The 26876-nt window shown below is 36.9% G+C and overlaps 1 protein-coding gene across 19 annotated transcripts in view; it reads left to right on the forward strand.

Moving 5' to 3' along the window:
* Positions 1–168: 168 nt before the first annotated feature.
* Positions 169–26876, forward strand: part of LOC102225112 (voltage-dependent P/Q-type calcium channel subunit alpha-1A-like) — an 85952-nt gene continuing 59244 nt past the window's right edge. For 6 of the 19 annotated variants that reach the window (XM_023349194.1, XM_023349195.1, XM_023349192.1 and 3 more), the window contains exons 1-3: positions 172–2172; positions 22262–22367; positions 22578–22717. In XM_023349194.1, coding sequence (XP_023204962.1) covers positions 1850–2172; positions 22262–22367; positions 22578–22717 — 569 coding nt within the window. In that variant the 5' untranslated portion in view covers positions 172–1849. Of the gene's footprint in view, positions 2173–22261; positions 22368–22577; positions 22718–26876 lie in introns of all 19 variants that reach the window. The other 13 variants (XM_023349191.1, XM_023349182.1, XM_023349184.1 and 10 more) reach the window with 4 other exon arrangements.

Here is a 26876-nt window from a genome sequence, read left to right on the forward strand (position 1 = left end):
TTGCAGGAACTGCATGATGCCAACGTCAGTCACACACACACACACACACACACACACACACACACACACACACACACACACACACACACACACACACACACACACACACACACACACACACACACACACACACACACACATCCCTACACGCGCATCTGGCTTATAATAAACGCTTACCCTAATATGGACATTATGAAATGTACAACACCTCATTTCTTTCTTTCTTTTTTTCCCCCCTTCTTCAAATCAATTGAATATTTTACGCATAACTGGGGTGACTCAAGTGGAATGGGCGCGTCTATACTGCAGCCAGAAGCACCTGGGGAGAAACAGGCTATGAACGAAGAACGAAGCGTCCACCCGTGGCATACGTGTGCAAGTTGGCGTGCGTCATGCGCCGTACCCGCAGAACACAGTTTAGACAAACTGGTTTTGCTGGCGGTTTCATTTAATCGACTTGATATTTACAGAGGAGGAAAAAAAACACACGATTCCCTCCCCTTTCTGTTTCCTTTCTGTCCATACACCAATCGATCTGTCTCAATATCCATCCATACGTTTGTCCGTTTGTCCATCTCCCTCTCCCTCTCCCCTTGAGGGCTGCTGGATAAGGAGGCCCTCTCCAGTGAAAGAGAGAATGAGAGAGAGAGAGCGAGTGAGAAAAAGCTAGAGACAAAGCGAGAGAGAGAGAGAGAGAGAGAGATCTCTTCCAGGACATTTGGGCTCATCGGTGCGGATCCAAGACTGTTCGGGGTGGGGATGGTGAGGGATATTTTTCTCGGCACCTCCTCGATCGGCCGAACCTAGATCATGAGAGGTTGTGAGGCGGCGAAGAACAGCCTTGTCTTTGACGACGCCGTCCCTTTCCCTCCGCTTCTGGATGGATGCTCGCTGCAGGTGAGGGATTGAAGAAGAGGACAGTGTGGTTGCAACGAAGAGGATAGGGGGATGCTTCTGAATTCGTTTGATGAAGAAGAAAATACTTTTATGTACAACAATGACAGCGAGGCTCCAAAGGAAAACGGTATTTTTTCCTACATCTTATCTCTGAATGGGATTATGCGATCAGATTTGAGATTGACAAATGCCACATTTTTTCCTGGTGTCAAGGCTAGTCGGAGCGCACTTGTAAAGCAGCTGTAGGGCGACGGGAGCCACGTTAGTGCCACACGCTGTATCAAACATTGCGGATGTTCCAAAAATAAATAAATAAATAATCCTGGCTCTCCCTCCTTTTTTTTTTTGCCAATGCCTTTTTTATTATTTGGAACACATTGAGAGAACGTCCGTAAATATATTTTAAAAATCTCTTTGTAAATTCTGGCCTATTTTTACGGGTTTTTATCACAAATTCTAACATGAAGAGTGAAGAAATGAAGCGTCCAGAAAGGTGCGGGAACATCTGGTGCGCTTTGATCCAAGCATGAACCATACAGAAGAACATGAAACATTCATGTTTAACTCGATAGTCTCCTCATGAGCTCATGTTTGGAGGAAAATCTTACTTTTTATGGACATAAAATCGGTCTAAGACTGAGACGCCCAACAGCACTACCCTACAGTGCAACCAGTCAGCCAACCGACCACACATTTAATTTCCTCACACCCACAGTTGGCCGTTGGCAGAGGCACACAGAGGAAGGAGACGCCGTAGGCTTACATGGGCGTCCTCGTCTGCTGAAGCCGGGAGGTACAGGTGTTGATCGGCAAGCTCGCAAGGCAACCCCCGTTGTGCATATGAGACGTTCGGATCCAGATGAGATGTAATGTGGTGTGGCCACACAGCTGTGCATTGGTCTCCTTTTCCGCTGTTTCGTGAAGATTGGCGTCCAAGATCGGTGTCCGCTGAATGGCGCGGTTCGGAGACGAGATGCCGGGCAGGTATGGAGGGGGCCCCGGTGGTGGAGGGGGCCCCGGGGGCCGCGGCGGCAGCAGGCAAGGCGGACCACACGGACATGGCCACGGTCATGGGCACGGCCACGGCCATGGACCACCAGGAGGACCGGGGGCCCAGAGAATGTATAAGCAGTCTATGGCGCAGAGAGCCCGCACAATGGCCCTCTATAACCCTATCCCGGTACGCCAGAACTGCTTCACTGTCAATCGCTCGCTGTTTATTTTCAGCGAGGATAACTTCGTGAGAAAATACGCCAAAAAGATCACCGAATGGCCATATCCTTTTTCAGGCGTTGTGCAGTGAGTAAAGATTCATGATACAAGTCTTGCCAGTAGGTAAGTTTTTAAATATAGTAAGCTAGTAAGTAAGCTGTAATATATATATATATATATATATATATATATATGTGTGTGTGTAACAAGCCGGACTATATGTGAGGTGGCAGAGGAAATGCTGACTATGCAATTTTCAGGTAATTAAGTGGAGGGGTGGGTGGGGGTGGGAGGGGGCTGTTGATCCCCATCAGTCACTTTTTCCTTTTAATTTCATGTCAAAGTATCACAGGATTTGCTTGATATACCTGTCCGTGAGAGGTGTGTGTAGTGTGAGCGTGTGATAAGGGTGGGAGGTTTGGGGGGTGTCTAGGGGACGCCGCTGGTTGCTGATGTCAGCATGTACAGCAGGCCCGATGCCTAGTACAGAGAAAGTGGCAAAAGGAAGTGGAGTTGGGGGGAGGCGAGGGGGAGACCAAAAAAGCACAATATTGGTGTGAACGCGTGTTGGGGTGAGTGTGTCCTTGCTGTACACACACTCCTATCAGCGTGATGCAGGTGTCTTTATAGATAGGATGTGCAGGAGACATAGCAGGTAGCAGTATGTATGGTATATTAACCCGAGCATTAAATCGTGACTGGAATTTTAACCCCCCCCCCACACATTTTGAGGATTTCTGCTCTTAATCGGGAAAGATGCAGGCATCACTGAAGTAATGCCATCATTTCTAAACTGCCTGCATGACTCTGTTTTGCAAGTGGTGGGGAATTCTTTCCATCAATTTCCTACATTTGAGTTTTCATACATAATTCATGGTAAAGGCAGCAAGTAAAGTGAAGGTTTTAATGTTGATATTATCAGTGTGCACCTTTTGAGTTTTTTCCCCACATTGGTTAATGGCAAGAAAGGAAATTGTAGTAATGATTGTGCTGATGCCTAAGCCATGGCATAACCATACGTAGTAATTGGTCTCTTCTGGTGAAATGCAGAACTTAAAGAGCCTTCGAACCAACATTGAGTGACAGAAGATGTTATTCAAAAAACTCCAGCATAAAATGGTCATTGTACAGTTCACTTATTCACTTGGGCAGATTAAACATAGTCTCTGTTGATTTCATACAACGTATGATGCTCTATCTTCAAACAGTGTAATCTAACAAAACATTTTAAACTCTGTCACCAGAGTTTTGAAAGCTTTTATCAGTTTTAACTTTGTTGTACCTAGACCAAAAGGATACAAAAGTAGATAAGTTTGTGTTCACTTTAAACAATAATCTCTGTTGGATTTCGTGTGATTGTTGGACACACAAGCAATGAAATGTCAGGTACTGCATTTATTTGTTGTAATTTTGATTATCTTTATAATTATATTTATTTTATGGGGTAAATTTTGGGGGGATAAGTATGGCTTCTTATTCTTTTTCCCTCCAGTATTTTCAGTGATTGTGTGTATTGTGTTCTTAATATTCAATACACAAGAGTGGCTTCAGAAAAATGAGACTGTAAAACAATGAGTTTTGTAGAACTCTATGTTTTCCCTTTTAATGTGTTTCAAAGAATATCTCAATCTAGGTTCGATTGGTCTCCAGTGGCTTTTGTGCTTGTTGCAATGGGAAGTTGCTTTGATGGCATAAAAAGCATTTAAATGTAGAGTTAAGCTTTGCTGAATCTTCAACTGAGTTTAGCAGATCATTATTTCAATTATTTAGATTAGATTTGACAAGTATTGGTGTTTTAGATTTTGAAGTAGAGATGACAATTTTTTTTCTCTGTCTTTATTAACTAGCTGGGCATAGCCATATTTTCTTACAATGTTTACACTTTAAATACGACTGGGGGATGTCAACTCTCTATAGGCTGGAATTGACAACAACCAATAGAAAACGTGGTCAGGTCACAAAAAAAAAAAAAAAAATATATATATATATATATATTGTTTTCATGTGCTTGCAACGTCCCCTTACACAGAGATGCCCTGGGCAAAAGGCCATTTAACTGGTATCTAAAAAATCCTGTGTCATCCATTGTAGTTTTTTATTTGTTTTGATTTAATTTTTGAACTTTTTAAATGAGAAATGCTTGATCTTGTCAGCTTCAAGGTTCTGTCTCAAATTGATTGTGTGGCTTTCACATTTAGGTGTTTGTATGATCTGTTTTGCAAAATATGTCAGCAGTACACCAATAGATGACCTAATCATGTAAAACATGAGCAAAACTTCAGATTGTTAAAGACATATTCTTGATTTAAAGGTGTTTAAAAAATATGTCTACTAAAATATTTTCCGTGAAACAGTGGATAATGGAGTTCGCTATTTTAATTCCTATTTGATAATCTCCCAAATACACAAATGGTTTGTTTCTTTAAATTCAAAATCTCCAGTTTAATGATGTGCTGTACAAGTTTGTAATAGTAGTAGTCACAGTCTGGTGATCAACATGACTGAATAAGTGCCCCCATTAAAATAGCTAAAAGAACCCTTTGAATATGGGGAAACAATCATGGTGAAATTTGACGAAAAATATAGATTTTACTATTGCAAGCCATTTTAGATATTTTGTAATGCATCTTGGTCAATTTCATCTCCTCGTTAGTACAGTGGTGAGTATCCCCACCTGTCACGCGGGAGACCGGGGTTCGATTCCCCGACGGGGAGTGAAGTTTGTTTCAGGTCCCTCTTGAAAATGAGATCTAGATCTCAATGGGGTTTACCTGATTAAATAAAGGAATATTAAATTATTAATACCATAAAGACAAGTTTTATTGCAGCTTCAAAGAATCTTTACAGTAGAGTTCACATTATGTTAAATCAACCAATTATCCAATAAGATAAAGCCAAATGCAACTCTACTGTATAAGTTTTCTATACCACAAGATTTGCAAGTGCTTAATTCGATGATGTTATAATCCCCCAGCCCCCAAGACAACGGCACTGGGTGTAACATAAAAACAGTAATTACTAAGCAGTTGATGTCAGTAGCAAAAACGAATTTTACAACTTAGGAAAATCTCAATCACAAGAGAAGAAAGACTCACGGAAGATTTAAGCTTCAGGGTCTCCAAGGCCAAAACAACAAACAAAACACCCCCTTATAAGTAAAAAAACTAAAACACTTACTCGAGGTGCACTGAAAAAAGGTACAAATTCTGAACTCCCTGGCTACCCACAAAAGAAGGAGAAAAACATTTTACAACAAAAATGTCAGAGAACTCCTACCAGCTTCCACTGTGAATATAAATGCACTGTTTTAGTTAGACACTTAATTCCTCACAATATTGCTCACAGCAGCATCACATAAGTCCCCACAGACAGCAGTCAGCAGACAGACAAGAACACTGCAGATTAAGGCCCAGGGGGAAAAAAAGGGGCCTGACATATTTGGCATGGAGCTCTTTATGGAGTAGCTGACGAACTCCAACCCATTTCACCTGTGGCAGCCAGGTAGAACTGAAACACAAAGAGAGAGAGAGAGCATGAAGAGAGCCCCTAGAGGTCAGTGACTGTAACAAATGATGACCATTTCTAAGCTAATCCAACCAAAAATGAATTGGGAAGTACAGTATGGTCACATGGTCACTATTCATGTTTTAGAGCTGTCAATTGGCAATATTGCAGAGAAAACGTTAGCATACATTTATCAATACAATACAGCACTTATCTTGTAGATTTCAAGATTTTCTCATTAAAATGTCTTTCTCATTGCATGATGCAACAAAACCGTCTAGAAAAAGTAAATTGGAACATTTCTCTCTAACTGGGTTAAGATTAGGACTGTGAGAATTTAAACCTCTGCTTTTTTAATGCCGCAATAAAATCTTTTCTTCCCAGTTTGTCTCTATCATACCATTTTTCAGACCATTTATTTATTTATTATTTGGTAAAAAGGTTTACTCAAGTACTGAGGAACTGATCAAATGCCTATAATTTAATATTTAAAAATTACATAATCAGATGGACCAAAATATAAAGTTAAGTGGAAATGTTAGTGTTATAAGGACCAAAATGACAATATTTCATATGAATAACAAAAGACAAAATCAGCCAAAAGACAACTTTCCAAATCAGTTTCTTACAATATAAAACTTATAAAACATTAACAAAAACTGCAGGTGTGTCTTTGTCTGGTGAATTGTTGATTAAAACATGTTTGTTTTTCACTGAGTGGGAAGAGAATCCAAAAATGTTACTCAAAAATTGTGATACTTCACAATAAAATTACTCAAGTAAAAGTAAAAAGTACAGCGTATTAAAAGTAAATTTTACTCAAGTAAATGTAATTGAGTATATGTAACTAGTTACTGCCCAACTCTGTTGGCAACGACCAAAGCTGAGCAACTCTGTCACAAAATACACTGACGCTACAAAAGGTGAATATTTCATTATTTAAAATCAAAATTTTGAATTCAGATGCATTATTCTGCAATCTTAAGATGCTAAAATAAGTAATGCCATATTACTTTGGAGTCTGAAACGTGACATTTTGTCTGTTACATCTTGTAAAAAATATTTGAAAATAGCAATCTGTGTAGAGTGTAGGTAATTTAACAACATTTTGCATTGAAATGGCTTAACTTAAATCTGTTCATTTTAAATATTCATTGTTTCTAATTTACATTTTTGCAATAGAAACAAAATTATACACGTGACAGACATTTTCTTAATTTTTACTTACTTTTTTTATTGCATCACACCACTGTTCTGTGATGCACAGTTCCTGAATAGTCACCAAACATAATCAGAGTCAAATATGTTGTTGACTGCTGTATTGATACACAAATCTACTGTACAATGAAATGCTCATCTGCTCAAGAATCATGCCACACTATGAAGATTTGAAGTTAAAACCAAATAGTCTGATGTGTAATATAAAATATTGGATATTTTGCTCATTGGTGCTGAGGGGGGGAAAAAAAGCTTTTTTCTCACTGTAAATAACTATTAAGTTTCCCAAAAGTTCAAAATTGGTATTTAGTTACACCTGGTGTCATATGCACGTTAGCATGCGGTCACACTGCATTCTGACCATATGGTGTCTGCGTCATCCGCATGCTCTTAAGTGCTTTTTCCTCCTGATGCTGTAAATGGAGAGGAAGTCAATATATGTTCTATCTATAGCAACAATGAGTTCCGCTTGAAATACAGTACTGAGCAAAATGTCTTGAACTAACCTCACATCTTTATATTACTGTCTTAATACTTCAAATTATCTTTGCAAGTGATCTTGAGTAATATTTTACAGGCTTTTGAAGGTCTGTCAGAGGTTTTCTTTAGATTACAGATCCATTCAATAAATTTGAATATTACTGAAAAAGTCAATTTATTTCAGGAACCTTATCACTAATTGAAACACATTATATAGATTAATTACTTGCAGATTGATGTTTGAAAGCCTTTTTTTCTGTTAGTTATGATGATTTTCTGCTTACCTTTAATGACAACGTGACATTTAATTTTTGAAAATTATATCTGGTGTATAAAAAACTATTTCACTACTGAAATGTAGCCTTAATAAAAAAAAAATGTTTGAAACCTTCTTGAAGGTTGTCAATTTTCAAAATGTTCTTTTACTTTTTAATATTTATTAAAAATATTTAATAAATTAAATATTTTTAATTTATTGAGTATGACTGGATACATATTTTCAGCTGAGTATGTTTATCTCATCATATTCAAAACTATTTGTTTTCATTGCTTTTGTCTTTCTGCTGCTTATCTCTGACCTGACCTACGACTCATTCAGAAAATCAAAGGTCACAGCATCATGCAGTAAACTAGTGTTGCACATTTACAAAACAAACAAATCTGAAACAAAAAGATACAAAAATATTGCATCCTTCTTCTTTTTTCCATGTTAGTTTTTTTTAATAATACCAAATATAAGTCTAATGCAATACAATTGTCTTGTACCAATATACTTATTTCCAAAGAAGGATCAAGCAGAGCCAGTGAACTTAACATATTTATTCAACTTGAATTTTATCACATTTTGTCATGTAAGAACCACAAAGTTAACGTACTAACAGGTTATGTTTGAGATAGATGTGGTAGATAAAATATGATGGATTTGTATTCAGCCTCATTTCTCCTTAAATAAAATCCAGTGTTACTAAACCTATTTTAGGAGTCACACAATTACTAAATAAAAGTAGCAAGAAAAAGTCATGGGTAAAAGTAAGCTATCAGAATTTCTAATTACAATTTGCCAAAAGCAAAGTAGGAGACACAACGGGAATGTGTAAGAAGATCCTCTATAAATGAGACCACAGTTGAGCTTTTTGGCCCATGTGCCATATGCAATGTTTGGGGACGAAAACTAACAAGACCTACTGCACATCACAGTAATCACACCACACACTCAGTGAAGCAAGGTGGTGGCAGTATCTTGCAGTGAGATGCTTTTTTTCAGCATGAACAGAAAAGCAGGTCATGGTTAATGGAAAGATGAAAAGAGCTAAATTCTCACAATAACTGGAAGAAAGTTTCTTGGAGATTGGAGCAGACTTGAGACTAGGCCATAAATTCAATGGAATTGTTTGGATTTAAGATATTTTTTTATGTGAGTCAAATTTCAGACCTAATCCAACTCACAACGCAAGACTTGAAAATAAGAGTTCACAGATTCACTCCATCCAATTTGACTGAGCTTGATCAATGTTCAAAAGAGAAAGGACAATGTTTCAAGGCCCCAGAGGTGGGAAACTGCTGGTAGAGACAACCTGAAATACTTGTAGCTGTGTGGGTGTGTGTGTGCGTGTGTGTTTCTTTCTGTAGCCTGATTGCCTTCCTCCAGGCAGCGTTTTGGTTACTTGCATAAAAATTATGAAAGGTATGTTGCTTATCTGCTTACTAGCTTTTAATTTGTATCGACATTCTCATTAGGCCAACAACGTAATATAAAACAAACATATATATTGTTAATGAGCAATCTCTGTTTTCTAATCTCTCGTTAGCAATATGAACAATTGGACAATACTTGCTAAAGAGCATAGTTAGGCTATTATAATTCTACGTCTGTCATTAGGAATACATATTCTATTTTTATAAAACTCATAACTTACTCTGGCCAATGTTAGAAGAAGGTAATATTCTGAAATATTGGCATTGCCCTTTTATCAGCCACAGACATTGTGTCAGTCATAATTTAATTAAAGTCATAAGGACAAGCCGAGTGACAAAAGGGGAAAGAGAGATGCACAAATGAGTCAAGAAGCAGGATAAGAGAAAGGGACCAGGGTAGTTTTAGGTGGTGATCTACATTCACTGCAGGATCTAAATTATTAATTTGCTGTTCTCTAACTTGCTTTTGTCAGCTGATAATGTAGGATACTTGACTTCTGTTTGTAGAAGTTGTCTTGTATTCATCTGTGTTCTTTCATGCAGTCTTTTCTTGTCTTTTTCCTTGCTCGTTTTTCGCCGGACAGCTCACATGATGTTTTCTCGTCAGTCTAAATATGTCCAAGTGCTGCTGCTTGTCTTTGGACCGGCGTGAAAGTAACAAGTGTGGCTTGAAACAAGTTCTGTTGACAGAGAAAAAAAGTGACATCTTCACCTTCTCATTCCAATTCTTTTACATTTTTCAGTGTAAACAAGTGTTTGAGAGCAGCATTTCACAGGATACTGGTGTTTAGACAAGAGCTGAAGAAAAAAGTTATAACATGTAATAGCTTTTAATGAAAAGAAAAAAAAATCAACAATTATTACTACGGCAGATGAAATAACAAAACATTGATTAAATTAAAATTGCTTTATCAATCTTGTTTACTTGGCAACTTGATTTTAATATTAAGCCATGACTTTAAAAGGTCAATAAAAAACCCAAATATTACGTTATGAAAGCACTCATGGAATAAGACCTTAATTTTTGGAAACATGTCTTGTTGTTTGATTAAACTAAAGTTGAAGTGTTTGGCCATTTTGGCAACAATTATTCATGTCTGTTTGCAACTTTAAAATCAGATTTTTTCCAAACCTTGGTAAGTGGTCCACGCCTAGTTGTTTGTTTTATGTATTTTATTTTTCGTGGCAGAAATTCAATAGTGATTGGAGAAGAAAAATGGCAGAGAGAAGGGGAAGAAATGCAGTAAATGGACCAGGGCTGGGAATCGAACTGGTGACCACTCTGGTGAGGACTTTAGCCTCATCTTGTGGTGTGCTTGCTCTACCACTGAGCCAAGTGGTGGCCCCTCACTGTTTTTCAATAATTAAAACAATTTAAATTACATTTCAGCTTAGTTTTCATGCCTTACTATGATCCCATCATAAGTGAACAGTGATACAAGTGTGCAAAAGTCTAATGTAGCTTAGACTTTAGTTGTAGAATACTTAAACATGTTAAAATTACACTATACAGTTTTATTTTATTTTTTATTGTTTTATAAAGTTTGTAATCAACAAATCTGACTAAACCAGAATAGAAACCATCAAATCAATTGGTTAAAAGTTACATAAAATGTCAAAGTGTTAGGGTTTCAAATAACAGCCGGCAAACATGAATGTAACCTTAATATGTGGTTCATATTTAAGCAGTGATGTGCTGAGATTTGATCATTGAGATAGTATTTATTGGTAGTCTGGGTCATGTATGGGCAAATAGTTCTAGTGCCAAGCCCAACTAGATCCTGGCTGCACAAAAGAACAGGTAACTCAATTGACATCCATCCTTCTGATGGAAAACACCAAAACGTTTTGGCACAGTCCGAGACTGCATTGGCTAGCAGCAGCTATTCTTAGTCTTCTGTTTTGCATGAGGCTCTTGGCCAAATGTTGTAAAATAAAAGTTTGGCATTTGAATGAGTCAGTCTCACATGAAGGTGAAGGATTTGAATTGGGTGCAACAAGGTGACTACTGCCTTTGGAAACTTTGGTCCATAAAGCAAGGGGCCATTTCAGAACAGAAACAGACAAGAACAGTTTGGAAGACAAACATTATTGAGAGGGCAGAAAATTAGCATTGACCATTTGTGTATAAATTAAACTAAGTTGTGAAAGTTGTACTTAGGATGTTATTTTATTATTATTTTTTTACTTAAGAGGACATTCTGGGATGTTTAACCTGCATTGCATTACCACAAATTAAATCCTGACCTTTAATGGAATATGTGTTGATTTTTTTCCCAAAATTTCCATTAGCTCAGACTAATATAAATGATATACAATCAAACTGTAAAGGCTAACTTTAGAAAACTTCCACCCTTTTGTTTGCCTTTCTTTTCTCTCTTTTGCTGACATTGTTTTTGATGGATATGAACTGAGGTTTTGTCATTTCTCATGTTTCACAGCCACATCTTTTTTTTCCCCCTTTCACTCAAATATGACTTATCCTTCTCTTCCAGCTCTCCAAGATGACACTTCTGTTACTATATAGAATTGAGTCTATTTGACTTCTATGATGTTAATTTAAAACATTAGTCTCGATGTTTTGGGGAATATTTTGCAGAACAGTCTGACAGTTGCAAGTGTAGTTTAGCATTTTTTAATTGGTTTTCAGAAAAGTTGCTAGGTGCATGAGTCTGTTGGCACACATGCAACACCTCTTGTTCTCTATGTGTGTGTGTGTGTGCGCGCGTGTCTGTGTATCCTTTGGGCACAATCTGCCTACATTGTAACTTTGGCTGTCTGGTAATAAATGTGTGAGTTGATCCATATCCTTAGCCCCTAGGCACACTCTCAGTTGCACACAAAAACAATAAATTCTAATCTTTCAGAATACTCATTTCTTTGTTACATAATATTTGTAAAAGCTTTCATCCTCAGTATCTTAAAACATATTTTGAAAATTATTAGATTATGGGGGTTTAAACAAAAACCTCATTCCTATTACATGCTTGTATATACAGCGCCTTGCAAAGGCAATCACACCTCTGGAACATTTCCACATATTATTGCATTACAACCACAAGTCAACACAAAGTAGCTCATAATTGCAAAGTGAAAGAAAAACAATCAAACTATTTTACAAAAAAAAGAAAAGAAAAGCAAGATGTGCATTTGTATTCAGTGTAGAATATCCAAGAGCTTTTTTCACAATATGTCTCTACCAGGTGTGGAGAGGTAGAGACAAAAATTTGAAGCTCTGTCAAATTAGGTGGAGAGAGGTTGTAGAAATTAATGTTCAAGTATTCCCAAAGATTGTCAGTACAATACCAGTCTGTACTTTAACTACTCCATTCCAGCCCCCAAATTTGCTATTACCTAAACCATACAATGGTTTCCCTGGTTGTATGTTAAGGCTTTGTGAAAAGGTTCTACTTCACTTTAAGTCTGCGGAAGATTGTAGCTGTTTTTTTTCCCTAGTAATACTTTGTATTTTGCCCTATCCACCTTCCCAACCAGCATCCCTGTTTCTAATAAACAAAGCATTCCCACTGCATATTACATAGATGATGGTGTGTTCAGGGTTATGTGTGTCTTACCACACAATGTTTTGCATAGCTGTAAAAGCTTGATGTAGGTGTTATGGGAAACAGCCAGGTTCTTCCACATATTCACTGAGTCCCCTACATGAGTTGAAGCAAACTGAAAAGAGGACGTCTCTCTGCTTTTATTTTAACACCCGGTGTCTTCGTGCCACTCTTCTACAATTAATACTTGTCTCATCAACAGATCCTCCCACTTGAGGGGTGGCTCGCTACAGCTTCTCCATAGTTACTGTGGGCCTCTTGGCAGCATCTTGTGATTTATGCTCTGCTTGCCCGGTCTATCTGTTTTGGTGCATGGCCAAGTCTTGTTGAGGTTGCAGTAAGAACATATTGTTTCCATTTCCCCGATATTGGACTGGGCACTGCTGCTCAAGATTGTCCAAAGCTTGGGATATTGGTTTATTACCTGCCCTCCCTGCTGGGTGTGTACCTTGGTAATCACGATGCTGTTTATTTACTCAGAAGCCTTTAAGGTCTTCTCAGGTCTGCTGAGATAAAATGACACTCAACTGGACACAATGGGTTGCTCTTCATTGTATTTAGGGTTTTCTGTGCAAAGGGGTCTGAATACATAAAGCCATACCTTTCAAACTTGTCATTTTCTATTCTCTGGATAATCTCTTGCTACCTTGTGTTGTTCTTTCATATTAAAATACTGTAAAATACTTTGAAGCTTGTGGTTGTAATCAGACATAATGCAAAATACTTTTCCAGTGCACAGAGGAGCTGTTCATAAGAAGCAAAGCTCTACAGTTTTTGAGCATCAGTAGAGCATCTAATTTGCTTTTTTACTTAGCCAATCAGATGAGATTTTACTGCCTTCAATGGTCATAACTTATTTAGATAATAGTTTCTGAGGGAGAGCTGAAGGCATTGTGGTAACATAAGTGTTTCTTAAAATCTCATTTAGTTTAGTTTCAGAGGTTTTTAAATATTAGATTGCTATTCTGCTTATCAGGATGGTTGCAATTGGTGACAGTAAATGTTCCTCATGATAGTTACTGTAAACTTTACGTTCGTGGTTTAGGAAATTCATCCAGTATGTTTTTCATTGTGGCTTTGACACATCACCGTGCACATGATTCGCACCACCTGGCCGTTCATGTGAACAAATTTGACCACAGCAAACGTATAAACATGACCAGCTGTGTCACCGGTCATGGCTGCTCAAGCTGAAAACCGTCGCAAATCTGGTCACGGTCTTAGCATTTGCTGCATGCAAATCTAAAATGTGATGATTACAGTGTGAGCCTTTCTCCTTTCTAGAATCATTGTGGATGAGTGTTTGTGTTAGACATAATATGTGAAAAAAAAAAAAATCAGTAAGGCAAATATTAAATTGGAGTTAAAATTAGGTATGCATCGTGATAGCATTCTTGGTGTCAGTTCCTATCCGCTGCGGTCAGATCTCATGTGTGCAGATGTTTTACACAACATTTAGTTTATTTGATCCACTTGATTTGATCAGTCTCTGTATCGATGCATCATTTCAGGCATATATTTGAAATGCTGCACTGAGAGGAAATACCAAATGCGGTCAGCGAAATTAGAAACTTTTACCTGTAGAGTATATACTGTATATACTACTATCTTTGTTCTAGTCATTCATTTTCATTTTAAACTAAACACTTTATTGTAAATGTTTATTTTTTCCAAGTCCAGATCTTCTTCCTTTCATGATTCTTCTCTGTCTCTTTTCTCTGAGCTCTGTGCTCTAACTCTGCTCAATTATTCAGTTCCAGTCGAGTTCGGACCAATGTGTGTGTGTCTGCGAATGTGCGCGCTTCTGTGTGAGAGAGGGGCGCAGTGACGCTCAAGAGATCTATTTTTGGGATTCGGATACGTGGAGAGGGAGAAAATAGAGGGAGAGCGTCTGTGATGGATTGATTTTTTTTCTTTTATTTATGCTCATGTTTTTTGTTTTTTTTTTCCCCTCTTGGTCACGTGTTGCAGCTGTTAGTAGACATACCCTGTTGGAGGCCTCCACTCTACCTGCAGGGTGTGCTGGCATGCTCTCAAATTCAACTCTGCTCACTCAACATACAAATACACGTTGGCAGTGAAAAGAAAGGGAGTAAGCGGCGTTTAAATAAGCCTGTACTGTCAAGTATACAAGCACAGTTCACATTAACGCAGCGCCTACGTTTCCTGAACATACAGCTTATGTGAAAAAATGTCACGTGCTGTCCGGGCACACACACTCCCTCCTGCACACGCCACTGTCAGCATCTTGTAGAAAGTGACAGCTCGGCTATATGTGGGTGATGAGGGAGGGCTGGTGGCAGGGTGACGGAGAGACAATAGCCTTTGTGTAGGAAGTAGAGAGAGCCACCATGATAGTTTATGAGCTACCATTTTGAAATCATAATTTTGTCAGCATAAGGGTTTTTTAAAGGGCAAAAGTGACTGTTCAGTCTATAAGTTTGAAAGCTTATTGGACCAAATTAGCCCTGCTTGTGGCCTTGCAGAAAGTATTTGTACACTTTTTACATTTTCTCTTGTTGTTATATGTGATATGCAAATGCAAGATAGTGTATAATTGGATAGCATGAAGGAAAAGTCTACTTGTTATGTATATATATGATAGGTATTTTCCTTTCGAACCTAAATAAAAGAAAGAACCACAGACAACGTATATGAATTTTACGTGGAGCTTTATATATATATATATATATATATATATATATATATATATATATATATATATATATATATATATATATATATATATATATATATATATCCCAGTTAGTGGTTTTTATCTTATAGAACAGATTTTATCTTTGGCTTTAAGCAAGACCCAAATCGGTGCAGAACACAATATTTTTAAGAAAACATAAACAGAGGAAAGATCCAATATGCTACAAAGGCAATCAGGGAGAATAACAGAGGATTAACAGGGAGATAATAAGGGTAACAGTAGCTGGTGATTTCATGGAAGGTGTCAGTGGAAAACAACGAAGAAAGGGAGCTATATATATATATATATATACACAGAGGAAGGACTGGAGCGTGACATAGGAACCAGAGGGACTAATCAGGAAGCAATAGTGTGCAGCTGAGAGAGAATGCAGGCAAAAGGAAGTGAGGAGATGAACAACAGCTGTGCAGGGAGTCGGGCTGAGGGAAGGAAAAAGCTAGAAAAGGGAGAAAGGAGATGAAGAAATATAAAAGGCCTGAAAGTAACGTAAATGAATGGAAAGAGAACACTAATCGAAGGAAGTATGTCTAAAGCACAAATGATAAGAATAAATGAACACACATTGAAGTAAATATTGAATAAATGAAAACCAAGGTTGTAACACCTTACTTGAAGTCTTTTGGGTTATGTCTCTACCAATTTAGAGATTGACATTATTCTAAGCTTTTCTACTGAAGCTCTAACTGCATGTTTAGGGTCTTTGTCGTACAAGAAGGTGAAGTTTTTTGCTGCCTCAAGCAACTGTCCATCCTCCCGTCAATACTTCCCAATTTCCTTGTGTCTGGTGAAAAAAAGTTTTCTACTCAACTTGATTCTGCCACTTATACATTTCTAGGCTGTGATTGTACTGTATGTTTGTGTATATTGTTAGTTTTCTTCTACCCAAAGCCTTTTGTGTGAAGCCCAGCCCAAATAGGTCAAATTTGGTTCTTTCTGACCATCAGTGAATTATTCCACATATTTAATGTGTCCCTACTAAGACTTTTGACAATCTGCAAACAAGGCCTTTTTATCATGTCCTTTCAACAATGGCTCTGTTCTTTATAGCCAAGAAATACCAGATTTGTAGAGTACATGACTAATAGTAGTCCTTTCAACCGATTCTCCCACCTGAACCATTGATATATGCAGCTTCTCCAGAGTTATCATGGTCCTCTTGTTTGCTAATTTATAATGCATATAATATATATATATATATATATATATATATATATATATATATATATAGTGATTTTAGAAAATCGTGTATTTTTTGCATCTCTCTGTGTTGGTCTCCTACCAAATTAATCACTTTTACTTGCAGACAAAAATGTTCCATGAGAAAAGCACAACCTTTTTTAATATCTATTGCAACCAGATGTTTAAAAAACATTTAAAAAAAACCCAGCACCTAACAACCATGAACAGTGCTGCACTACAGGGTAATCGGAAATCTGAAACCAGGCTTTGAGTGAAGCCATGAAAATCTATTCAAACTTTGTCTTACAAGAGCAAAACGAAGCACTTCCACCACTTCGCCTCTTATCTCTGCAGCTTCAGATTATCAAAATAATTAGCTGGGTTTCAGCCACACTGCTTAATCCCATTCATCTGATCAAATCTGAGCTTCTTAGGCAGAAGTGACAAGAACGTAGAGTAATTATTTGAGCTGTTCTGCTACTGCTCCATAATGTAACAGGGCACAGAGGAGGGAGTGGGAAGAACGGAGAGGAAAGGAATTAGAGATTTAAATTAAGTCTTGTAAATGAAAGAAGGGAGGGGGCGTACATTTATAAGATCTGCATTTTTTCTACCTCTGTGTCCTGAAAACATCACAAAACCTTTGAAGATGAGTATTTTTTTCTAGGATTTTTCTAGTTTTTTATTGTTTTTATTTTCATGGATCCTTTAATTTAAAGCAGTTTTGGTAAAAAATGTTTTTCTTAATTTAATGGATGTCTATTCAGCCTTAAGAAATGGTGTCACGATTTATTTCAGAGGGGACCTATGAAATGTTCAAAATTATGTTTGATGCTGGAGCATCTTTGTTTGTTTACAATTTATTGCTAACTATCATGAACAAAGCATGTAGTCAGATTTCATAAGATAAGATAAGATAAGATAAATCTTTATTGTCATTGTCACAAGAACAACAAAATTCAAAAGGTGCCATCAGTCAGTGCACATGCCCAAAAACAAAAAATAACTGTCTCACAATTCACACACATTCAAGAATCAATAAACAACTGGCAAAAAAAACAACAAAAAAAAACAAGTGAGTGAAAAAATGATTTTGGAAATGAAGACTGGAATGAACTCAGATGGACACATTTTTAGTTGAGGTGAATTTGTGTCTTCCCAGCAGACTGTTTTGAATTTTGAATTTTTTATTCTTTGAGTTTCTTCACAAGGCTTACACATTATGCAAATATGGCAAAATCCAGTTAATAGATTTTGCTATGTTCATTTCAAGTGGATCACAATTTCATAAATAGTTATGTGAAATGAATACCTTTAAACCACTCTGCTTCTCCAAACCCCATGTTTAGATTTGACTCCACCTTCAGTATATAAATTTACACAGTGTGTGTATGTGTGTGCATAACCTACTTATGGCAGAGTATACACACGGCTCAGCAGAAGAAAATACTGCAATCTTATCACACCCCTGTGTAATTCTCTTGCTTTATTCCTCATTCAGCTCTAGTGTGCTCTTCATCTCTTCCCTTCTCTAGGTCCGCCCTTCTTTCTCTCTCTTTTATTCCTCATCACTCATTCTTTTCAACCATGTCTGTGCCCACAGGACAATTTCTTTATCCTTCTCCTTTTTTTCCTCCTTCTTCTTCTTCTTTTTCACTCTCTCTCTCATTTTTTACCATCCGTTTTCCTCTCCTCTTCCAGTTTTTTTTCCCCCTTACTCCTCATATGGTTGTGGTGTTTGTGTTCTTGTGCATTTGCTGACGCGGCACCATTCCATTTTCCTTTCTCTGTCTCATTCGATATTAAACAGAGATGGCGAAATGATTGATGGGCGGGTTGGATGAAAGAAAGTAGGGAGATGATGGAGAAATGCACAAATGTAAGAGAGAGTCGGGCGGGGGGGAGAGGGAGAGGTGGAAGAAAGAAATGAAGGAGACTGTAGAAAATAAGCAGAGGTGTGGCAGTAAGTGGTGGAGGTTTAGGAGGGTAGATAGTGGGAGAAATATATCAGAGGAAGGCACTGGCTGCAAAGAAGTGAACATTAGAGATTCCACGTAGAGTACTGAGGGACCAGGTTAATAAAAGCCATTAGAAGTGTGTCTTGATGTATGTCAGATGCTTTCATCTGCGTGCTTTTTCCTTTGCAAGTACATCGTTCTGCAACCGAACATCGTGCTCATTTTCAAGTATATGCATGCATGGATTGAAAACAGTGATAATTCAAGGCACATAATATCTAAAACAAGAGAGAGAGAGACAATATGAAATGGGTTTTGGAGAACATAGTGTTGTCATCTCTTTAACTCTCAGTTTTGTGCTTGATTGTGTGTGGCTTTTTAAGAAGGGAGGAAAGATTCATTATTGACGGTTTATAGCAGGCTATGCGTCATCATCAAAACTCTTCTGAGTTTTGCATGCGTCTGTCTGCTAATGCATTAGCACTTGTCCCAGTAAATATTTTAAACCTCAAAGTCTGAAATTCAAGAATTTGTTCACCGCATGTGAGTAAAAGATGAAGCAATCAGAAATAAAGCAACAACAACAAAAAATATTAAATATGCATTCATTTTTAAGGCCTTGTCAGTGTCTGTTGAAATCATATTTTTTTAGCTTAGGCTTGGTTTGTCCTTTAGAAATTAATCTGGTCAAAATACCACCAGCCAATGCAGCAATATTCTTCTTAAAATATGAATTCTTCTGCTTTTTTACGCCCATGTTTTTTGCATTTTGCATTCAGCCTTAGCCCTTTTAAAACAAATAGTACGAACTGCAATAAGTTAAAATACTCTGCTGGATTTTAATATTAGAACATCTGTCCAACCAGGCTGCACATTATATTTAACATTATACGTAACCTAATTTTTCTGGTGCCAAACTGTTAAAAAATAACAGGCCTTGAAAATAAAAAAGACTAAACCTGCAAAATAATTTTCATCTGACAAAAAAAAGACAAAGATGTCATAGCTAAACAACATTTACAACAGCTGTTTTTCTCACTAATAATAAGGACATGATCCAGTAATTTAATATGTCATCTGAAATCATTTTGTTGCTGTTCTCTTTTACCTTCAAACAGAGTAATTATTTTTTAACAGCAATTTTTCTCCTCAACACCTAAAAAGGTGCCCTAAAATCAGCTCCTTATGATCAGATGATCAAAAGAAACAGACCTTTTTGTCACAAAACTGTTTAAAAAGCCTTGACAGCACTTTAAGTATCAACATTGAACTACATTGTGAAGTGGAAACTAAATATTTTAGCTCATTGACTCCTTTGTCCTAGATAGACAGTCCACAAACAGACAGGACATGCAAGATTGAAGGTATAAAGTTAAAAAAAAATGAATAAATGAATCAACAAAGGTTCGGATGTGGTGTGTGGCTGCTAGCACTTTTACCTAAGAGAAAAAAAGAGGTGGACTCTAATCCCATCTTTGACCTTTAGGCACGTAATTTCCTCCCAAACATGCTACGACTAAATTAGCCTTAGCATGTGAAAAATAAAAAAGTGAAGTGTTTGATGAAATTTTTAGCCTTTCTCTTAACTATATTAAATCAACCACCCAGTTTCTTTTGCTCTTTATATATTTCACACACTTATATGATCATATGTGCTGCTGGGTTAACAGCTATTCCTCACATGGTTCATGCACAGCTTATATATTTGTCCTTTTGTCCTCTTGTTACTATATCAGTCTCTCTCCTTCTCTATTGTCCTTTTCTCCATTGTTCCTCTCCTTTTCAGTCTGATACACCCTACCCCATGCCATCTCTTCGAGTACATGAACATGAAGAGGCTTTTATAAACACATATAGCTGAAAGAATGTTGGGAGGCGGGACTCAGATTTGCAGTTGCGTACACAGTTTTTGGTTCAGACTTATGATTGAATAAATCGGAAATAGACAAGGTGATAATGTGGACCAGCACCTAGCTAAGCTCTTATTCTTGTTAGCAGCCGTTTTACGCATCCAAATGTTGAATGTGCTTCGCTATAGATTGCTTCCTCTTGCTTTTTACTCCTTAACATTCAGTTGCCAACTCCTGTTACTAAGGAAATAGCTTCTGCTAATGGAACCCAAAAAAAATGGGGAAAAGATGAAGAGGGCGAGAAAAGGAAGGGAGCACAAACGGGAACCGTGATAATTAGGTTGGCTTAAAAATGTCAGATTTTTCTGTAAGTGAAACTTTGTATGATCACACCTGTTTTTTCTCTTCTGTTCTCTTTTAATTGATCCCTTATTTGTCTCCATCGCAGTGGCAATCCATGCAGGAAAATGCTGCTGTGGGGAAGGCCTCCCTCTGCATGTGATGTACAAAAGTTTCCAGAATCTGGGGGACAAAATATTTTTTTAAAGAATCTGAAATCAAAATAGAATGATTCAGTCTATATTGTATAATGACATTCCCATTCCCTTCTCAACATAAAGTTATCCTTATTATTAGAAGTGCTCTTTTTTTGTTGTCACAAAGAGATTAAAGGTTTCAGTAATTTCAAAGTCGTTTTAATTATCTACTTTAGGAGTCGAATGACCCCACTAAGGTTTAACCAGTCTAAATATATATAAAAAAAGATAAAATATCTTCCTAATTCCTTGAAAACACATTGAAATAGTTCTTTAATTTAGCACCAAATGTAAAATTAAAACATCGCCACCATTAGCTAGACACAGCGCAGTGCCGTATTTTATTATAGTACTTGAGTACAAAATGCAGTTAAGCAATAAAAACCTTAATTAGAAAGGTGCACTGATTTAAATCAACACTGTTTGTTTGACAGAAACAATCTATGATGAAGACATTAAGATATGAACAATCTTGTAGATGCTGTAAGCCTGTACATGGAGCTGAATGGAATAAACCTCTCTTGTCCAGGCTCTCTACCACTTTGGTAAAGCCTATGTCTGTGTTTGTTTTGTTTGTCTGCGTGGGAGACGTGTTACCAGAAAATACACTTAGCAGAGCATATTTAACTGACTCATAACGATGAGCTTGTGGGTGTATGTGTGTCCTTTTGTGTGTGTAAACAGGCAGCAGAGGCAAAAAGAGAGGCGAGACAGAGGTCCATTCGAGCTTTGGACCTGCTGTCTCTTTGACTCACTTACAGTCAAGGGAATCAGATAGTTCTTCTTTCTGTTAAGCATTGGAAGTTAGAGTAGGGAATGAATCTTAATTGTTACTTCATGTACCGCACATTTGTCTACGCATCATTGCAGAAGTGTACTTTTTAGAAATTAACAAAGTGTGCTCTTATTTTCAATGCTCAAAAATTATCATATCTAGGCATAGGCTTATGTGAGAGTGTCACAACTTTAAAATATGTAAATAAGAAATAATCACTGCTTTTTATTTAAATTAGAAACCTAAAGTTTCTAAAATAATGCAGCATATTAACTATTACCACCATAGTAAAGTTATCTAAATCACTGATCAGCAGCTACATTTTAAAGAAATGATTTTACTTAGTATTGCTTTTTACTCTTGCTCTGCTGTTTATAGATATTTATTTTTCTATTTCTGTGTGAATGTAACCCATTTGCATATTGTAAGCACGATATGCTGTGTTTGTTGATCAGTTTTTAGTTTTTCCTGGATTTCTTTCTTGCGTGGAGGAACTGAGAGAAGATGATCTTTGCCAGTTATGTGCCAGTTTTATCAGTCACTTTGTGTAATGCAATGCATATTGTGTTATGGATAAAGTGCTGTTTTGAATAGGTGGAATTATGCCATGGTTATGTATGAAAACATTTTACACTGAAAAACTGATCCAATTATTCCTTAACTGACTCTCCTTACTCCATTTGAGTGGATGATTCTAGCTACCATCATTGCCAATTGCATTGTCCTAGCTCTTGAACAACATTTGCCTGATGGGGACAAGACACCACTGTCTGAACGGCTGGTGAGTCAAACTTCCATTAGACTAAAACGTGTCCAAAGTTAATAATGTGATTGTTTTGTTCTACATTTTTATTGTCCTACTTAATTGTAGCTCAGAAATTAGATGCATATTTTTGAAAATGCTTTCTCAGAAAGCAAGCTCTACTCTTCTGTGACAAAGCTCCTCATTCTCATTTTTATTCTTTTGCTGTCATTTTGTCTTCTTCCACAGGACGATACAGAGCCGTACTTTATAGGAATCTTCTGCTTTGAGTCCGGAATAAAGATCCTGGCGCTTGGTTTTGCCTTCCACAAGAACTCCTACCTGAGAAATGGATGGAATGTCATGGACTTTGTGGTGGTGCTAACAGGGTAGGTAACTTTAGACAAATAACATGCATGCACACTAAAATGCGTCCTTTAAATGCTGAGTCTCTTCATAAGTCTTTTCTTTCAGTGTCATTTGGGTCCACTTTTTGTTAGTTTTAATGTCCCAGGATTTACTACACACACACACACACACACGCACACACACACGCACACACACACACACACACACACACACACACACCCACACGTGTTTGAGTGTCCTTTACCAGCTCGTCTGCTTTAATGAATGGGCCCCATTCTGCGCAAGGTAGAAGTCAGATCACAGAGCTGAGCCGCAGGCAGCCAGTCGCCTGGGTGGTGAACAAATGTCACCTCAGTATATACTGAGACAAGAACGGGTTGGGGGGACAGATGGAGCAGACATTGGTGAGGAGGCAAGATGGGAGGTTTAAGAAAAATGGACACATGTTGGTAGTCAAGTAGAAACATGGGAAACGGTTGGATGAAGAAAGAAACAGAAAAATAAGTGTGTGAAGGACAAAATAAAAGCAAAGTTGAATGTGTAAGTTGTCATAAACTTTGAGTACGTCTAGATACAGTAAGGCGCAATAATTTTGTTGAAGGCAACAACAAAAGTGGATTAGAAAAACCGGGGGCTGCCCTTCAGAGCAGCACGCAACGATCTAAGTTCTCAGGTGACTTTTTTTCAGGAGTGAATTGTTAAAACAGTATAAAACTTAAATGTTTCAAAACAAAATTAGCTGCACAAGTTTTATTTTCTTTAATCCACAGTGGGCCAAAGTTGTTCATAAATTATTCTACCGTTTATTCACACCAGTATAAATGTCTGTTAGAAAGCTATAGACAAAACCACATAATTATGTTGCCCTCACCAAGCTTCTGGCATAACTCAGACTAATTGTTCGACTGCTTTTCTTGGCAGAATTAACAGTTCATTATATTTTTACATTGTGGACCTAACTTTTAGGTATAACCCACAAATTGTCAAGCCTATGTTGAAGTCTATAAAAAGCAAAAAGCAGAGGTGACATTGTTAGTTGGGATATGCGTGCGCTTAACCTCTATGAATAACTTACATTGTATATGGACTAGAGATAAAAAACACAGTTATTCCAAACCTTTTCCCATTTTAAAAACATTGAAGTCACAAGTTACATTTTCAGTCTGCCCAGGGAAGAGGAACATATTTAATGCACTGCAAAAAAAAAAAAAAATCAAACATATTTGTGCATATGAGGTGTGATATAAAATTCTGTTCTGAACAATATAAAACAATCGTGCCATTTTTTTTGCAGACAAAGTGTCAGGAGAAACAGTGATTGCCATCTGTTGCTCACCTGTTTTCTCTCTCACACTTTGTCACAACCACACAAATACTGTACAGGCACAAATGTTCTTCCCCGTCTGGCAGTATGGTCGTAAGCTTTAACAAGAGCAACCATGACACCAAGCTCCTCTCAGTGTGGCACAACAGAGTCACTGTGAGAGAGGTGAGAAGACAAGTGTCAGTGAGACAGCAAGATGCAGCAAGGAAGACAAGGAGGGGATGTAATGAGCAGGAAGAGGATAATTTCTATTAATTTAAAGTTAACATGAAAAATTACACCTCAGGATTAATTAGAAGAAATAATTGGAATTTGAAGTTATTTCATTTCATCATCGTGTTTAATTGTTCTCAAGTCAGTGAGATATTTTAGATTTTACATTACAGTGATCCTAGAGTGCTCTTTAAGCTCTTATGTCCCAAGTATAAACACCTAAAATAAAGCTGTGCTTGCTACGATTACTGGATGGGCAGAAAAGAACAAAAACTGATAAAATATAGTCCAATTATTACAATAGTGACCAGCAGTGAAAATGATAACTGGCACTTCAGGTAGTATTTTTTTGTTAGTTCAGGTGTGAAAAAGGGAACGTGACAAAAGAATTAAAGGACTAAAAATGAAGTGAAGAAGAGGCGTTATTTTTGAAGAGATAGTTAATTACAAAGAAAATAGGCATAGTGGGGACATTCAAAATGGAAATTAAAATATGCTCTGAGTATGTACAGCAATAATACTCATAGTATTATGAGTATTATGCTAATATACCAATATATTAGTATATTAGTATACTAATTATACTAATATAATTAGTATAGTATTACTATACTAATTAATAGTATAGTGATACTAATTATAGTATTACTATACTAATTATATTAGTAGAGGTTAGTATAGTTATATTTATTGGACTATTAATTATTAGCACAATTGAATGACAATAAACTCTGTCTATGTCTATAATGTATCACCAATTTAAAGAACAAAAAAGGATTTGGTGTGTGGTGGACTCAGAGCATCCTCCTCTCTGTACTGATGTCACTTCCTTTTTTATGATAAAGGTGAATGGTGTAAAGATTTACACACAATGCTGCAGCCATTGTGGGGATGTTTCTGTGATGCATTACGTATCGTCCACTCTCTCTCTCTCACACACACACACACATGTTCTTTGTTGTGCTTTCTTTGAATGGCGGTTCACAGCTCTTTGAAGATAAAAGACTACTTGGCCTTTCTTTCTACCTTTGGTTGGAAACCTTTGATAACATACTGACCAGTGTCCATGCACACACACACACTTGGAACCACACATATATTTCCATTTCAAACATTACTTTTCATTTTTTACTCACTATATTAGCTCTTTGAGTTGCTCTTTTTAAAACTCTCAAAAATGTCACTTATGCTGGATACAATGACTAGAAAAGTTACACTCTGTAGCCTTTTGACATGCCATTTAATTTGTGTTTTGTATTATTGATCGATATGTTGTAAATATGCAGAGTGGTTTAAGTCTGGAAATAGGCTAGTTGTTTTTTTAATATTTCTAATATTGATTATTAGTCCAATTACTCTTGGTTTATAGCCATTCTTACCATGAATAGCTCCCTCTGCTGTACTTCTGCCTTGAGCGGTTGCTATATAGTTTCTCTTTTTTAGAGCATATCTTGGCAAATATCTAAATACATGTTTTATGTCGATCTAATTGTAAAGAAATAAAATTTATTCTATCAAACTTAAAGTCCTGTCACTCCTATGAGGTATAGATTCTATTATGCCCCTTCATTTTGTACAAAATGTTTTTGTATAATTTTCTTGACTACAGTAAAGACAGTCATAATTTGGCCTAAATTACATGTTTTGACAATTTGTTCAACTAAAAATCAAAATTACTTCTTTTTTTTTTTGCTTCATGGCAACTGTGTCACCCATTGCACCTACTGTACGTATGTGTTGCCCTTAAGGAGTATCTCTCCCAGTTTAAAATGTGTCTGCAGGTTAATGTGAAAAATTGCTGTAATTCCCCATAGCATTAGTATTCGGATAATTAAATACTGTGCAGGCTGTTCTACAGGCATTTGCTGCTGTCATTTAACAGATTTCAGCACACTGTACTTTGGATGTTCAAGCATTCTTTCTTTTACACTGTTTCTATTTTTTTTTTAAAGGGATTTTATTAAAAGATTCTAACTTCTTATCAATGTAGTGTGTATCATTCGCCTAAAAGAATATTTACTCTCACACTAAATCCAAAATACTTTAGAATATTATATAAAAAGCACAGGAAAAGATATTTTGAAAATTTGGAGAAAATAAGAATTAATATTGCTTTTGCTGAAAGCGAACATAAACGATTTGCTGCATTAAGATGAGCTCAGCTGAAGGATACATGAATATATATCAGACAATATTATTGTAGGAATTATGTATATGAATTCTCAATTTTCATTACTTTAGTCTACCTTTGCCTAAAGTGCAGACATAGATTTTGTGTTTATTTGTGTTTTGTTTTTTTAAGTTCAACATTAGACAGCCTTTCTGTCTCTCAGGAGCAAAAAATTGTTTTTCGAAGGTTTATCCAAACAACCCCATCTTCTGCATTTGTACTTATTTTTACCCAGTATGTTTTACCTCGTGCCCATTTGCCTTGTTGATCTATTTTGTGCATGTGCTCATATGTTTGTGTCTGTCTGTGTTATTTCACAAATGTGCATATTTAAACACAGGAGATAATAGGGGAAAAAAGAAAAACAGAAATCAATCTGGCTCCTCCCTTGGCCCTGTTTCCAAGGTGATACAAAGATTCTATCAATGAGCCGATGTACCTGTTGCCATGGAAACATTTATGAATGAGATAG

The sequence above is a fragment of the Xiphophorus maculatus genome, chromosome 16 (genome assembly GCF_002775205.1).
Source record: "Xiphophorus maculatus strain JP 163 A chromosome 16, X_maculatus-5.0-male, whole genome shotgun sequence".
NCBI lineage: Eukaryota > Metazoa > Chordata > Actinopteri > Cyprinodontiformes > Poeciliidae > Xiphophorus > Xiphophorus maculatus.